The 17,828-nt window shown below is 42.1% G+C and overlaps 1 protein-coding gene across 2 annotated transcripts in view; it reads left to right on the forward strand.

Moving 5' to 3' along the window:
- LOC124711957 (pacifastin-like protease inhibitor cvp4) overlaps positions 1–17,828 on the forward strand; it is a 77,191-nt gene that overhangs the window by 49,190 nt on the left and 10,173 nt on the right. The window contains exons 4-7 of one of the 2 annotated variants that reach the window (XM_047242227.1): positions 2,356–2,478; positions 2,561–2,677; positions 8,020–8,139; positions 8,243–8,359. In XM_047242227.1, coding sequence (XP_047098183.1) covers positions 2,356–2,478; positions 2,561–2,677; positions 8,020–8,139; positions 8,243–8,359 — 477 coding nt within the window. The remainder of the gene's footprint in view (positions 1–2,355; positions 2,479–2,560; positions 2,678–8,019; positions 8,140–8,242; positions 8,360–17,828) is intronic. The other variant, XM_047242229.1, reaches the window with a different exon arrangement.

Raw genomic sequence — 17,828 nt, forward strand, 5'->3', positions numbered from 1 at the left:
TGGAGAACATTTTGCCATTATTAATCGTTGTCACGACAATATCAGCGTGGTTGGTAATTCCTGTCTCTTTGGCAACACGGCAGAGAGGATCAGATCTGTTTCTAGCCAAACCGTTTGAAGTGTTTCTCCTTCATGCATCTCGCGAATCATACGGGCGTAGATTGCGATGCCTCACAAATTTTATCCTAATGTGGATATGTATTCGCTTATAACTGATCGTGAGCATCAACCGTTTTCGTAAATGTTTGTGGGTGGACACTTGCGTGTAGTAAGTAATCAGCATTCACTTTACTAATCTCTGTCTAGAACGCAGAGTTTGAGTCTTACCACACCAACAGAATTTTGATTAAAGGAATCGACAAACTAACGTTACTAAAAAACCTGAGGAGGAGGGTAGAAATATTAATGGCCGACACTTTGAGATGACGATGTTACACTGCGAACTGAGTAACATGGACACCATACATCTACTGAGTTGATTGGTGGAAAAAATAATACTTTCATCTGCACCAAGCACCTCTATTGCAAATATGTTACACTTATAAATAAATGTACAGTGAGATATTCAGTAAAAATAACCTGATAAGTAATGAAGATGCTTAACTTCTGTGGTGGTGCTTTTGTTAGTAGTGTACCTTGTAATAATTACTTTCATATTACTTTACAATATCTGATCATGCTGTATAGAAATACGCTTTGTAATGATTATTAAAACATTACACTTTATGTCGAAACAAGACTGCAATGATGTGATTATACTTTCACTAAGCAAAAAACACCATATTCTGCAATTTGTGAAACTGGAAGTTACATTCGCCATACAAAAATGAATTTATGAAATCGTGTAGACGAAGTGGTACCATAGTATTTTTCTGTTGTAGGTAAGTAAAACTGTGAAGTACCTTTTGGTCTCTTCCTCTGCAACAGTACGCCCAGTTTGAGGTAATATTTAGAGCGAAATAGCTGGTAAGGATTCTTTGTCAACACTGCGGTGTTTTATTTAGTTATACCAGCAATTTACATTTAGAACATGTTATATTTATACCCAACTCAAAGATCTTCACAAGAAAGCGAAAGAAGGTAATGACTTTTACAATACGTCGTCCTAGTATGAAAGCTATTATACACTGAACTGCACCAATAAAAAATATATCTTAGTGCCTTCACAGGTGATGAGCATTGATTATAGCCTCTTAGGAGAATTTCTACAGTATGATGAATTAGCAGCTTTTAATTATGGCTTAGATGTCATAGCACATTCCATCATCATACTTGGCCAACACAATAGATCTTGCTGTAACGTAATACGTGCCGTAAGCCAGCAAACAACATCAAGCTAACTGGCCCACAAAATATAGAGCCACCTCTACTTCCTTGCATAAGAGCAGCTTAAAGGAATTGGTGAATTATTAGTAGCAACTTTATCTCGTCCATCCGAGGCTTTTACAACAATTATGCTCAATTTTGTTCACCACAACGTAATGTACGTCTTCACCGTTTCACATTTATCTCGAGACTGTGTTTCACTTCTATTTAGAGAATGTTCTAGTGAGCAAAAGGGCTGTAATTTTGCCTCCAAAACACTCCCGTGGGGAAGTCCCTACTGTTTATGTCTTAAAACTAAAATCGTGACTCTGTAGCCGAGCGGTTTAAGGCGCTGCAGTCACGGACTGTGCGGCTGGTCCCGGCAGAGGTTCGAGTCCTCCCTCGGGCATGGGTATGTGTGTTTGTCCTTCGGATAATTTAGGTTAAGTAGTGTGTAAGCTTAGGGACTGATGACCTTAGCAGTTAAGTCCCATGAGATTTCACACACATTTGAACATCATGACTCTGTATTTACAGTCCACAACAATTACAATGATAAAAACAGGTTTGCAAAATACGTGTAACAATACACAAATCGTTATTTAAACAGTAAAGTTCAAAAATATATCTACAATTTAATATTGCTCTTTTACCTGTCTGACAGCAGCATTGTACACTGCTATGTTAGCTCAGTTTATCGCTGTTGCTAGTGGATGGCAGAAGCGTAAAGTGCTTGTTCTGAGAGCTCACTGCCTTCAACATATTCTGATCCATCTATGTACGGCTGATGCTCGTAATACCAAGCTCCGAATGAATTTTTTTTTTATTATTGAAATGGAACAGTTTATACAAAGTGGTAATGATACTTGTATCGTTACAGGGTGGGTATGGTACGCTATGTACCTTTCACCACCCATGTTGGCTACCCGAGTACAGATGTTTTGGGGATGTAGATATTGACATTTCATCTTCACTGTTTACAGTAAGCTTTAAGTTGGACGAAGAAACTCAGTACAGACCCTAATTTTGTGCTCACTGTTAATTCTACAGCAGATGACGACAGGTGCACCCCTGGGACTACCTTCCTACAAGACTGCAACACCTGTACCTGTGGCCCTGACGGTAGGACGTCAGCGTGTACTCTCAAGGCATGTCCTCCTCGCGAGCAGGGAGGTCAGTGGATTTCTTCAACCAGTATGTAATTGGTACGCCATTTCAGTGCATTGTAACCTTGTGCTTACTACTGCCTCTACAGCAGACAGCTGCAAACCTGGAACGACTTTCCTGCAGGACTGTAACACGTGTACCTGTGGACCTGATGGGAAAACGTCAGCGTGCACCCTGAAAGCATGTTCACCTGGCGCACAGGCAGGTCAGCGTACTGTTCATCGTGCTATCTTCGTTTTCTCTTACAATATATAAGTAAACGGATGAGCCAAAACATTATGACTCCTTGCTTAGCACAGCGTTGATCTATCTCTGTAAACCAACACAGTCGCAATTCTGCAAGCATGGAGTTCACATGTTCTTTTACCAGATGTCTACGTATAGGTCAAGGACTTCCAACGACCTGATGTAAAAAGAAACGCGATTCATCCTGCCAGACAAGTTTCCATTGATCCACGGCCCAATCTCGACGGTCCCGTGACCTGTCACCGAAACCGACGGTGTCATTTGGCCAACATGGGAAGAAGTAGAAGTCATCTCCTGCATTACACGTATTCGACAATGGAGCTGCTGAAGGGTGTGCGGCGAAACACCTATGCATGCATTGTACACTGCTCCGTATCTGCCTTAGATCGCCGTCAGTTCTGCTTTGCAGAGAGGGAAAGCCTCCAGCTTTCACGTTCTGTGATGCGACTTGAACGTCGAACACCTTGTTAACCACTCGTGGTTTCACCATCCTTTAGTCACTTTCGACAGATGTGCGTGACTGTAGCACACGAGCAGCAGACCATCTTCGCCATTTACGTGATACTCCTTCTCACGTTCCGGGCCATATAAATCTTTCCATATTCAAACTCACTTTTTTTTTTGTCATCAGTCTTCCGACTGGTTTGATGCGGCCCGCTATGAATTCTCGTCCTGTGACAACCTCTTCATCTCGGGGCCGCTCTTGCTATCAATGTCCTCATTTATTTGTTGAATCTATTCCAGAGTCTGTCTTCTTCTGTAACTATACCCTTTCCGGCTCCCCTCCAGTGCTGCAGACGTTATCCATTGACATCGTAACGCATGTTCTGTTATCACGTCCCTTCTTGTCAGGCCGGCCGGAGTGGCCGAGCGGTTCAAGGCGCTACAGTCTGGAACCGCGCGACCGCTACGGTCGCAGGTTCGAATCCTGCCTCGGGCATGGATGTGTGTGATGTCCTTAGGTTAGTTAGGTTTAGGTGGTTCTAAGTTCTAGGGGACTGATGACCTCAGATGTTAAGTCCCATAGTGCTCAGAGGCATTTGAGCCAGCCTTCTTGTCAGTGTTTTGCGATATGTTCCTTTGTGGATCGATTCTACGGAGAACATGGCTGCTACTTGGTTTATAAGTCCACCTAACTTTCAACGTTCTTCTTTACCTTCACGTCTCAAAGGATTTGATTCTCTTCTGTTCTGGTTTTGTCAGTGTCAGTGATGCTAATGCTGCCCTCCAAACATACATTCTCAGAAATTTCCTCCTCAGATTAAGGCCTATGTTTAATAGTAATGGAGTTCTTTTGGCAAAGAACGCCTCTTTGTCTATGTTGTCTATGTTGGTCTATGTTTTATATCCTCTTTGCTTCGTCCGTAATGGGCTATTTTGATTCCATACGTCTTTCTTCGGTTTATTCTATTTCCATATTCTGTACTCACTATACTGATTATTCCATTCAACAGGTTTAGTAATTTGTCTTCACCTTTATTAAGAATATCTTTTCAGCCTGAATTTTAATCCTATTCTTGAACATTTCATGTATTTCCGTCTGTACTCACTACACTGATTATTCCATTCAACAGGTTTAGTAATTTGTCTTCACCTTTATTAAGAATATCTTTTCAGCCCGAATTTTAATCCTATTCTTGAACATTTCATGTATTTCCGTCATTTTTTGTTTGATATACAGACTGAACAGTCGGAAAGAAAGACTTCATCCATGTATTACATCGAAGCATTTCCTACTGTCCCCTCTTAGTTCTTCGACACATTGTACGAGAACCATTCAGTAAGTAATGTAACACATTTCTTACTGAAAGCAATTTTGTTTTGTCAGTTTATTGCCCATTCTTTTGGCTACGAAACCCTTTTTATGAACGTTACCTCCATTCAATGCGAAGGCCTTACCCCACCTTAGGCCACATCGTACCACTCTACCAGTCAACGTCGGAGCGAACGTAAAAAAAAAAAAAAAAAAAACAAAAAAAAAAAAACGAGAGAGAGAGAGAGATCCGAGCTATAGGGTGGATGAGTAAGAAGAGTCCACTGGTCCACTGGAGATTTGTCCGTTTCTCTCGCGTCCGCAGTTGTGTGACACCTTGCGTTGTCATGGAGAAGGAGAAGTTCGTGTGAATTTTTGTGGCAACGAACACACTGAAGTTATTCTTCAGTTTACAACATTGCAGGAGTCGCAGCTGTGTGCTGCCGGCCGGCAGACGGCAGATGATGATGATGATGATGATGATGACGATGATGATGATGGTTTGTGGGACGCTCAACTGCGCGCTCATCAGCACCCACGCGGGAGATCGGACAGGTTTACGCGACGTTATTACGATGATGACAGACGCCTCGCCCGACGAGTCAACATGCTTCTTTTCGCTTCTAGGTGTCCACAGACATTCTGCTAGGTCCTATGAATATCAATGACAGCTCTCTATTTGGAACGCACCTCCGTCACCATTGTACAGCCTCGTCACCTGTGGGAACGTCATGTAACTAATGAAACTATAAGGGCTGATGCCGGAATATTCCACAATGTCCCACGACAAATTCCATATTTCTTCAACCGATCTTGACCGAGAAAAAATTGTGTTGCATTAGTTATTGAACGTCCCTCGCATATTACCCGTAGTTTGCTCCAGCTTACTTCTATAATTTTTTATTTTTTTTTGAGAATTTCGAACATTCTGCAATATTTTACAATGTCGAACGCTTTCTCAAGGTCGAGAGATGTTATGAACATGTCTTTATTTTTCTTCAGTCTGTCTTCCATTATCAAGTGAAATCCTCAATTTTCTTTTTCATTCACCTCAGTATTATCGTCGTCAGCAACTTGGATGCAAGAGATGTTAAGCTTATTACTGCAGTAATTCTCGTACTTCTCTTCCAATCTATAGGATTGTGTGGATGATACGTATCCAAAAGTCTGATAGTATGTCGCCTGTCTGATAAATTCTAAACATCAGCTTGAACAGTAGATTGGTTGCCGCCTTCCTCAGTGATCTCAAAAACTCCGGTGGACTGTTATCTATTCCTTCTGTCTTATCTGAGCTCAAGTCTTCCAAAGCTATTTTAAATTTTGACTCTAAATCTGGATGCCTTATGTCCTACGTATCAAGTTAAATTGCTTCTGTCACGTCATCAAACAATTCTTACCCCTCTTATAGGCCTTCATTGTACTTTTTCCATCCATCTGCTCTGCCTCTCGTTTAATAGTGGGATTTCCATTGTATTTTTAACATTGCCACCCTTGCTCTCCATTTCACCGAAGAACTGAATCAGACCTTCCGACGAACATTTCTCTTTCGGTTTCTTCACATTTTTCTGCAGCTGTTTCGCCAATTCCGATTTATGTTATTTTTAAGTGACTTATATTACTGCAGTACTGTCCTTTCATGAACGGTTTTGTACTCCCTTCTTTCGTCGGTCAGCTGAAGTATTTCTCCGGTTATCCAAGGTTTCTTTGCAGTTTCCTTGCTTGTACTGTGTTTGTCTGTACAACATCTACTATTTCCCCTTCTAGAGATGTCCACTCTTCTCCAACTGGACAGCCTGCTCTGGTGTTCTTTATCGCGGTATGCACATATTTCGCGAAATTCTAACTCACCTCCTCATTCCTCAATGTTTCAGTATCCCATTTCCCGATAATTCTCTTAAACTTTTATCTACTCTCAACATTATTAAATTTTTTGTACTTCTGCATCTGCTCCTGGATATGCCTTGCAATCCAATATGTGATTCGGAATCTCTCTTGGGACATAATTTAATCCAGCTGGAATCTTCCAGCGTGTTCGCGGCTTTTCTAAGTATACCTTCTCCACTTGTGATTACTGAAGAGAGTATTCGCTATTACTAGCTGACATTTATTGTAATTTGTCATTCTCCTCTTTCATTCCTCGTGCCAAGCCCGCATTCTCCTGCAACCTTTTCTTCTGCTACTTCCCTTGCAACTGCATTTCAGTCCCCCATGACCATTAGATTTTCATATCCCTTTACGTACTGTATTACCCTTTCAGTATCCTCATATAATTTCTCTATCTCTTCATCTTGAGCTTCCGAAGTCGGCACGTATACCTGAACTATCGTTGTCGGTGTTGGTTTGCTGTAGACCCTGATAGGAACAACCACAGTAACACAGTCTCTGCCCTGCCTTCCTATTCTTAAGGAATCCTACTCCTGTTACACCATTTTCAGCTGCTGTTGATATTACCATACACTCATCTGACCAGAAATTCTTGTCTTTTTCCTTTTCACTTCACTGATCCCCATTACATCTAGATTGAGCCTCTGCATTTTTCTTTTCAGATTTTCTAGCTTCCCTACCACGTTCACCGGCCGGAGTGGCCGTGCTGTTCTAGGCGCTACAGTCTGGAACCGCGTGACCGCTACGGTCGCAGGTTCGAATCCTGCCTCGGGCATGGATGTGTGTTATGTCCTTAGGTTAGTTAGGTTTAAGTAGTTCTAAGTTCTAGGGGACTGATGACCACAGCAGTTAAGTCCCATAGTGCTCAGAGCCATTTTTGAACCTACCACGTTCAAACATCTTACGTTCCAATCCCCGACTCGTAGAACATTGTCAAAATGTTTCAAATGCCTAGAACACTATGGCACTTAACTTCTGAGGTCATCAGTCCCCTAGAACTTACAACTACTTAAACCTAAGTAACCTAAGGACATCACAATCATCCATGCCCGAGGCAGGATTCGAACACGCGACCGTAGCGGTCGCGCGGTTCCAGACTGTAGCGCCTACAACCGCTCCGCCACTCCGGCGGCAGAACATTGTTCTCTGGTTGGTTATTCAGTATTTTTCTCCTGGTCACCTCCCTCTCGGCAGTCCCCTCCTGGAGATCGGAATGTGGAACAACACCGGAACCTTTAATAATGGAGATATCATCATGACACTCTTTACAACTACAAGATAGACATCCTGTAGACTCACCTTACGTTTATTTAATGCAGTGGTTTCCATTGCCGTCTGCATTCTCATGCCGCTGATCATAGCCTGCCTTTAGGGGCAGTTTCCCTCCAGAAAGGCAGGCGTGTGTTCTGAAGCTCCATGCGTTGCTGTGCCCTCTTTGAAAATGCCGCTGGCACTCACTTGCGTCAGTGGATTTCCTCACTTGCGGCGTCTGTCGTCTCTAGAATGATTCCCTATGCATCTCTGCTCCATTCATATACGTTTCTTACACTTTCACATGCTCACGACGCTGTCAGGCGACGCTGAGACGCGCGGTGGTCATAATGTTTTGGCTCCTCGTTGTAAGTGATACGCCATTTTAATGCCGGCTGTTACATGTACGACAGATGAAGACAAGTGCACCCCTGGGACGACCTTCCTCCAGGACTGCAACACCTGCACGTGCGGTGCTGACGGCAAGACGGCGGCCTGTACCCTGAAGTTATGTCCACCCAAACCGCAAACAGGTCAGCAGACTACTCTTCTCACAATTTTATTTTCCTCGTAACATATAAATGGTAATCCATTTAACGCGCAGTAAACATGTCCTTACTGTTACCTCTACTGTAGAAGAAAGCTGCACACCTGGGACCACCTTCCTGCAAGACTGCAACACGTGTAGGTGCAGCGATGACGGCAAAACGTTTGCCTGCACTCTCAAGGCGTGTCCACCTCGTGTGCGCAGAGGTCTGTAATCTGTTCTTAACAATGTTTTCTTTTCTTTCCTGGAATATAACTAAACATTATTTTTATCTACGGTTACTTGTTAACAGTACTACCGTAAAAACGTTTTCGCATATGATGCTGTTGTTTGTGACGAAATTTTGTCTAGAAAATATGGCATATAGATATTGACAAAATATCTCCTGGCTGCAAAGTCTGGCAACCAGCTGTTAATGAAAAGCGATGAAAAGTTTTCACAGTTAATAAAACATTCCGGGCTATTACACCGTAGACGAATGGCTTTCACATTGAAACCCAACATTTCGTCCCCATCCGCAGAGGACATTTTCAAGGGTGATCGTAGTTTTGTGTCCGATTCACACCCTGTATCGGGCCCTTGCAGCAGCAAAATTCCGTTTACCGGTACTCCCGGGCAGTGGTGTGACGTCACATGCTTCGAATACCCAACAGCAAGTGGCCCACTCACCTGTTGCACGACTTCATCGACCGGAACCATAGTAAATAGCGATAACCCATCGAAATTGACTTATGTGTCCTCTGGCTGGACCATTAAGGCGTTTCATTTATTGGTAAAATGTGCCGAATTCTTGCTGTAGGAGGCCGATTAGACCACATACGGTAGTAATAATTATATATGACGGTAGTATCTGTTCCCGAAAGAACAGTTACCCTGGATGACCATGCAGCTTTGCTAGAAATGAAATGATAATTAAATGGACACCCTAGCTGCAAACAGGCGTTGATGTACTTCATTGGGGACATGTTGAAAATGTGTGCCTTGACAACTATCACAGTGTGTAGGGGAAGACAGCCCACAAGCCATTCAGTTCTGAATGGTTTCCATAAAAATACCAAACGGCGGCTATGTTGATTCCTACATTTCACCCAATGTTCCTAATACTGTGTTTCACATTTTCTAAAAGATAAAGAGCGACTGGTTTAGTTGTTACCTTGGAAGACGGGAGCAGTCTTCGTATACTCGACATGAAGATGTAGAAGAAAGGGCAACACTTTGTCACTGAGGATATTAATATAACTTGGGTTCATCAACAGCAGCAGAGAATGTTATAGCAGGAGTATGATTCGTTATGAATAGGAACATGGGGCAAAGAGTGCTTTTCTATAATTCTTTCTGCACTTATGACAAGAATTTAAGAACTCTGTCTCTTTATGACACTTTTTAATGGAAGTGGGGTACTTAAGAGTTTGGGATAACTTCCTAACACCTACTGTTATCCATTTGTTTTTTGAAACATTGTTATTGATGTGGATACTTTTTGAAACGTCCTTTCAAAGTTCAGTTTAGATAATGTTCAGAGCTTTGAAAATTTCACACTTACATTAGCTTTTCTATCCACTTTATCCCAGACAGATTTGATTGTCCTTTAGAAAAAATTTTTAATTTAATTTCTGTTAAATGTCTTCTGCAGGCCTGCAGTTTAGGGAGTTTTTCCATAAACGATTTTGGTGTTATTATTTGCCAAAAATGTACCCTTGGTCAACGATCTTTTACAACTGCATCACACTTATCCCTGCCCGTATTTGTGACCTATTTGTCAATTACTGACGCAATCGTTCTAGCAACCCTTATTGTACTATTGGCCAGCAAGAAAATGCTTGTACTCTGAAGGATATTTATAGAGTGCTGCTGGTTTCGTTTATGATATTTGTTTTCATGTTTACGTCTTCACACAAACTACTGTGCAGTTTAGAGATTGGACCTCAACTTCAAATTGTTGTATTTTATTTTTTATTGATGAGCGTTTGTCAAGTCTATAAATTTTTCCATGTTACTTTTTCCAGTTATTTCTTTTTCTTTTAGGTGTAGTATATGTATCATTTGGCGTGTTAGAAACTTTCTTGTAAGTAACTGATCCACTGTTTCCCGTCTTATCCACTATAACTGCATACTCTTCTTTTGAAAAGTACTTCTTTAAAGACCATAAATCCTCTATGATTAGCAAAAGATTTGGTACATAGGAAATCTGTAACTGGGAGGCAGGATAATTAATACAGAAGAAATTATTTAGATGCAAAATTCTTCATTAACAACGCTATTGAACCAATTTTGATAAATGAAAAAAATATTTGAGTGCTTACCATTGTGTGGTGGCTTGGGTGGACAGGAGAAAATGGTGAAATCGATCGATTCACCTGAAGTTAACATTTGAACCCTTGTTTATCTATTAATACCTTGAGTCAAGATAAATACAAAAGTGCAATTTCACTTGAACACTAAACGTGTCCTTGTAACTGAAATCAAATTAAGGACAGCAAAACGTTGTAAACACTCTGGCTCAATAAAATTCCACAGAATTTAATGTCACAAGAAATTAAGCATAAGCATAATGATTAGCACAACAAGAACTTCAAATTTTTACTCAGCTTTAAAAATGAAATATTTATAAAAACAACTTCTAAAAGAACCTATTTCAATCACTACCACTACTTAGCTTTAATATCCAATAAAATTTCAATTGAACTGTATTTTACAAAAATGTATGCCAATTTTAACAATTTACAAAGAGATCAGCAGCAAACTTGTATTTTTAGAACCATGAGGATAGCGATTTCTTGCATAGCCCATTGCATCCAAAGCGCTCATCCTGTCATAACATATGCTTTGACATATGAACATCAGTCCACTCATGCTCCCATGAACATAAAGAAATGTCACAGACTACCCTGAAACAACTCCGTATTAGCGACAGGGAACCTTATCTTGTTAGTGCAACTACACAGTATAGTAGTACTTTTTACAAGTATAATACGCTGACTGTGCATCAACAAGTGCACTCAAACGAGCTTGTCATTATAGAAGAACATTAAAATGCTGCTAACAGTCATTCATAGATAATAGTGAAAATAATGAGACAACTGCCTATTAATTTATACTAATATAAGTCAGTCCCTACACAGAACCACACAAATCCCTGAAAACCGTTTAAAAAGAGTCTACCAGCGCAAAATCTGTGAGTAGTAACTATAAATTAAATCACAATACCTGTTTTTATCGCAAGCATACACACATCATGGCCAAATTCTCGCCTAGTGGTCTAGTTGACTAGTCACATTACTGTCACTGCCATAAGTTCAGGCTGCATTGCCTCCGGGAACCACAAGAGATAGAGCAGACTTGCGATCGCTCAGTGTGTGCGACCTGCCCCAGTAAACAAACCACATTCAAAACTTGCGGCAGCGCTCCTCCATGTCGGCGAGTAAACGCCTTTCCTCGTTTGTCTCTGTGCACTGACTGAGTGCCCATTTCCGTGTCCCCACTGCGGCCTGGTAAGCACTTCCACAACAAGAAAGAATAGACCACAAGACTCCAGGAAGTATGGCCAACCTCTGACCTCACACTAAGCAATAGTGTGGCATGCACGTACTTCTCCCCCAGCCCCGTCCTTAATTCGGCAACCAGCTGAGAAACCCAGATTGGCCCTGAGAATGTAGATTAATTTGAGAGAAATGACCCTTAACTTCTTTGACCATTTGGAGTCTCCTAAACAGAAGGCTATACTGACTCTCTGAAAACTCTTAACAAAATCATAGCCACCAGCTCGGTGAGCGTATGGTTGCCACCCTGCATTATCGCGCATAGTTTCATCTTATGTGTCTCCGTAATATTCCTTTTCGTCCACGACAATTATATATGCACTCATCGAGCATTTCTCTTCTCAGACAAAACGTCGTCAATAGACTACAAAGTGCAGGTTCGAGTGGGTTTCGAGTGGGTACCCGATACCCCACAAGCAAACTCATAGATGTGTACTGATGGCTTTCATGGTACGTGGTATTAAACGCCATTATTTACCGGGGGAGGGAATGATCCTATCCATTCCGGTAATCGCTGCAGGCTGTCAGTGCGGAGCTAGTGTGTTTATTAATACGTTCAACATATGATGGGTTCGGATAATAAGGTGGTGTTGTTATATGCTGTGTTGCTTAAATTTATGTGTGATAAATGTGATCATATTATCAGTCGCCATAGATTCTGGAGTACAACTGTGCTAAAAATTAACTGTAACTCTGGGATCACTGCTCTTTTGAATAATAACCAGACTATTCTGACGAAGCTGTCCAAGCAAACTGGAATATATCTGTTTCCTGCCTTCGATCTAGGCAATGGCCCCACAAAATGTATGTCACTAGCTGAAAGGGTCTTTACAATAACTTCGACGCCAAATATCCGCTCTTGCTATTTTGTACTGACTTACTAACAGCATACACCTCACAACACCATTTCCGCTTACAGATCTCATGGTTAACTCTTAATCTAGTAAACTGCTGTCTCATTTCCTTCCAGACCTTCCACATTCGTGGAAGTAGCAGAACGGCAAGGGAACCAGTTTCTTGGGCATAATGATTTCAACTCATTCCTCCCACATACCTTACAACACAACTCTTTGTCTCACTAATCACAGTGTTGTTTCTCCTTTCTATAGCCTTTCCTTAATTTTATAAGGCGTTCATCCTCATCATGAAACTTTCTAATGTCACGAAACAGGCGAGGTATTTGTGTAATGAATGAAGTCAGCGGGGGCCTCAAAGCACCAATTTGCAGCAGCTGTATATCTCCTTGATTGTTCTCATTCCTCACAAACATTCGGCAGCCCGTCAGCCACAACATTCTCCAAGCCCATGATATTATGGACTTCAAACTTAAAAATCTTGGGAGCTCACCTGGAAATGCGACTAGTTTTCCTTGATATGGATTTCATCCAACTGAGGACTTGACCGTCGGTTTCCAATATGAACCTATGGCGTTCAAGATAGCCTCCAGCTCATTCTCCAGTTCATTTAACCCTCTCGAGATGTAGGTAAACAAATAACGATGATGATCAAAACATTTGTTTTAAAGGCACAAACACAGCTTATTGGGAAAGACCCCACAAAAACTTACGTCACTTTTTATGCTGGTTGTCAAGGGAAACTGCATTCTCCGCAAAGCCACCAATAAATTTCCTAAAAAAGTGTCCACCCCAAGAAGCAACGCAACATGCATGATATTCTTCAGTTGCGGTAACCGATCGTCGTGTTCCATTTCTCCGGGTCAGTACACTTTCCTTCCTCCAAAACTGTACGTCCTGGTAACCTCACCAAAGAACATGCGTAAAGAAGCTATTTAGCATTCACTTCATTCCTGCCTCCCTCAATCACTCAAACATCTCCAATAAGCGTAGTTTATGTTTCTGTTTTAGTAATGTATCCAATGGACACTAATGATACTCGTTGCTCTTGTACGAATCTCTGTTTCCTCTATTAATATTTGTTTATTAGTCAGAGAAAACAATGTAACGTACTTTCTCTCCCTTAAGTGAGTCCTCGTACTATCAACCGAGACTTATCACCCCAAACGAGGTCCAGTTATCATCCACAAGTTACGTATATGAGGTCTTGCCATAGCGAAGATGCGGTGGTACCTGTTTGGTTCTTCTAGGGATTTTGCTATTACGTTGGTTCCCTTTCGGTTAAATCTTTTCGGTAGTGCATTCACTTAACAAAAAAAACAAAAAAATGGTTCAAATGGCTCTGAGCACTATGGGAACATCTGAGGTCGTCAGTCCGCCAGAACTTAGAACTACTTAATCCAACCGAAGGACATCATACACATCCATGCCCGAGGCAGGATTAGAACCTGCGACCGTAGCAGTCACGTGGTTCCGGACTGAAACGCCTAGAACCGCTCGGCCACAGCGGCCGGCTTTTCACTTAACACATATGGGGACAGCATTGAGAATCAGACGTGGAGAACGACGGGTTACTTTAGTAACAAGGGACAAGAATTAATGACTGCTATTTGATGTGCTGCAGCCGCGAATTGTACGCCTGGTTCGACATTCAAAAAGGGTTGTGAGGTTTGTAGGTGCGGCGCGGACGGCAACAGCGATGTCTGCAAACTCACACCACGTCCGAAATTATAATAATAGCACGCCATCAAACCTTGCACACAGTTTAGTTATGAGTATAAACCATATAATGAAACAACTTATCCACCTCACATGTGTCGTCGGTAGCACGTTGCTCATAGTTCATCAACTGTGTGCGAAAGATGAGTTGTGTATCGTATATGTTAATGATCTAGCATTTAATTTAGGAATTACTCCGAGTTTCTTGTGGTTGCCGTTTTTCGCAGGACCTGTATATAAATGGTACTAGCTGCAGGATGCAAACGGACTTTATTTTTCTTGTACGCTCCGTCAAAGGGAGACAAGACACTACTATTATATGGCCAACCGAATATGAGAAACAACTCACTGTTTACAGTAACTGATTAACTAGTACGAAAACGTGGTAATAGTGATCACAAATCCCATTCCCCTAAAGAGATACAAAAAAAATTCATACACACAACACGCACACACACACACACACACACACACACACACACACACACACATGCATAGATACATTCATTAACGGACATGCAGACATACATAATACAAGTGGAAACTAAAAACTGGGAAACTTGGCATCACCTACAGAAACAAGTGATACATCAAACACGGAAAACAGCGGTTGATATGTTATGTTTCGAAAATTATAATGACTGCACGAAAAAGCATAGACTTTCAACCGCTTTTCCACACTGAAGAAATTGTATGCCTTTCAAATTCTGAGTTTGATGTTACACTGTATCTCTAATTTATTATAGTACACTTCCCTGGACTACTTAGAAATCTATGTGTGAAACTAAAAAATCATGTAATACCGCAAAATGTCTGCTGAAGAAAGAAAGAGGCGAAAGGCGCCTGGATTATCAATAAAATAAAGAATTAATTTGCAGAATGCAAAAATTCGTTTTCATGAAAACCAGTGCAGTTTATAGTTTACACAATACAAGTGTTGTAATAAATTCCAATAGCGATTCAGCAACGGAGAATATTTTAAAACATGTGTTTAGTACGATTATTGACTGATTTTCTAGAATGATCTTTCTTAATTTTAGAAAACACACCAGATTCAGTTCTTAACAAGAAATATTTCAACACCACTGATACATTTAAAGCATCAACTGGAATGTGTCAACGAAGTTACTGCCTTCCGAATTTTTGTACATATTGATAAAAATTTAAATGTAAAAGGAACACATTTTAAAACTTCTTACATCGTTCAGTGCAGCTGATTTAGCATTCGTTGTTCTTGGAGGCCTTGGAGTGTGTCAAATCACTAAGCGCATTGTTTCATTCAGCAATATATCGTGAACTTATAGGAGAATTTATCCTTGAGGAAGAAATTCTTCATTGTACAGAAGCATGCCATGACAATAATATGTTCTGACCCTCCTCGATAATTTTGTGGGCAAGTCTTTAATGGATTTGATGTATTCAGTACAGTGTCATAGTATATATGTTCCCTTGTGACTTTATTGTAATAAGCCATTAGAGTTCATAAGGAATGAAGACATATATAATACTATGCTACCAGAAAATATTAGCTTCATTATTCTTCATTAAAATGATTACAGCTTAAAAGTGGTTGAATAATGCTACTACAGACGTATTATGTCACTTACCCAATGATACTCTAAACTTTTCAGGGAGAAAGGCTAAAACTGAATGCAGGTGTAGAACATCTTTCTGGAAAAGTTGTCCTATTGCATGGAAGAAGTTTTACCTATAAATGTTTAGCTCATTTAGTATTAAAGTACTACAGACATACACTCCTGGAAATTGAAATAAGAACACCGTGAATTCATTGTCCCAGGAAGGGGAAACTTTATTGACACATTCCTGGGGTCAGATACATCACATGATCACACTGACAGAACCACAGGCACATAGACACAGGCAACAGAGCATGCACAATGTCGGCACTAGTACAGTGTATATCCACCTTTCGCAGCAATGCAGGCTGCTATTCTCCCATGGAGACGATCGTAGAGATGCTGGATGTAGTCCTGTGGAACGGCTTGCCATGCCATTTCCACCTGGCGCCTCAGTTGGACCAGCGTTCGTGCTGGACGTGCAGACCGCGTGAGACGACGCTTCATCCAGTCCCAAACATGCTCAATGGGGGACAGATCCGGAGATCTTGCTGGCCAGGGTAGTTGACTTACACCTTCTAGAGCACGTTGGGTGGCACGGGATACGTGCGGACGTGCATTGTCCTGTTGGAACAGCAAGTTCCCTTGCCGGTGTTGGAATGGTAGAACGATGGGTTCGATGACGGTTTGGATGTACCGTGCACTATTCAGTGTCCCCTCGACGATCACCAGTGGTGTACGGCCAGTGTAGGAGATCGCTCCCCACACCATGATGCCGGGTGTTGGCCCTGTGTGCCTCGGTCGTATGCAGTCCTGATTGTGGCGCTCACCTGCACGGCGCCAAACACGCATACGACCATCATTGGCACCAAGGCAGAAGCGACTCTCATCGCTGAAGACGACACGTCTCCATTCGTCCCTCCATTCACGCCTGTCGCGACACCACTGGAGGCGGGCTGCACGATGTTGGGGCGTGAGCGGAAGACGGCCTAACGGTGTGCGGGACCGTAGCCTAGCTTCATGGAGACGGTTGCGAATGGTCCTCGCCGATACCCCAGGGGCAACAGTGTCCCTAATTTGCTGGGAAGTGGCGGTGTGGTCCCCTACGGCACTGTGTAGGATCCTACGGTCTTGGCGTGCATCCGTGCGTCGCTGCGGTCCGGTCCCAAGTCGACGGGCACGTGCACCTTCCGCCGACCACTGGCGACAACATCGATGTACTGTGGACACCTCACGCCCCACGTGTTGAGCAATTCGGCGGTACGTCCACCCGGCCTCCCGCATGCCCACTATACGCCCTCGCTCAAAGTCCGTCAACTGCACATACGGTTCACGTCCACGCTGTCGCGGCATGCTACCAGTGTTAAAGACTGCGATGGAGCTCCGTATGCCACGGCAAACTGGCTGACACTGACGGCGGCGGTGCACAAATGCTGCGCAGCTAGCGCCATTCGACGGCCAACACCGGGGTTCCTGGTGTGTCCGCTGTGCCGTGCGTGTGATCATTGCTTGTACAGCCCTCTCGTAGTGTCCGGAGCAAGTATGGTGGGTCTGACGCACCGGTGTCAATGTGTTCTTTTTTCCATTTCCAGGAGTGTATTTGAGTAATAAAAATAAATTTGGTCTGAAATAGGCGTTGTGTTCAACCAAGTAAATAAAAATATAAAATATTCTAAATCAGGTGGTGTGAACATCATTTTAGCCTTCATATACTCCTTTTAATCACTGGTTAGCAGTAAATCAGCACAGCATCGTTTGCAGTAACTAAGAGTATTGACTTGCTGATGTACGCATTATTGCAGTAATGTCGATACTGTAAGCGTATTTTGTCTACAAAATGATGATAGTAAGTTTAGCATTAGTCTTAACAGAGAAACTTTCCAGTTGATGGGTTGTTATGGCATTTGTAGATTTAGGGAAAAGTTTGACATTAGTAAGGTAACAGACGATATATGAGTAACTAAGAGAATTGACTCGCTGATGTAC

Source organism: Schistocerca piceifrons, chromosome 8, assembly GCF_021461385.2.
Source record: "Schistocerca piceifrons isolate TAMUIC-IGC-003096 chromosome 8, iqSchPice1.1, whole genome shotgun sequence".
Taxonomy (NCBI): Eukaryota; Metazoa; Arthropoda; class Insecta; order Orthoptera; family Acrididae; genus Schistocerca; species Schistocerca piceifrons.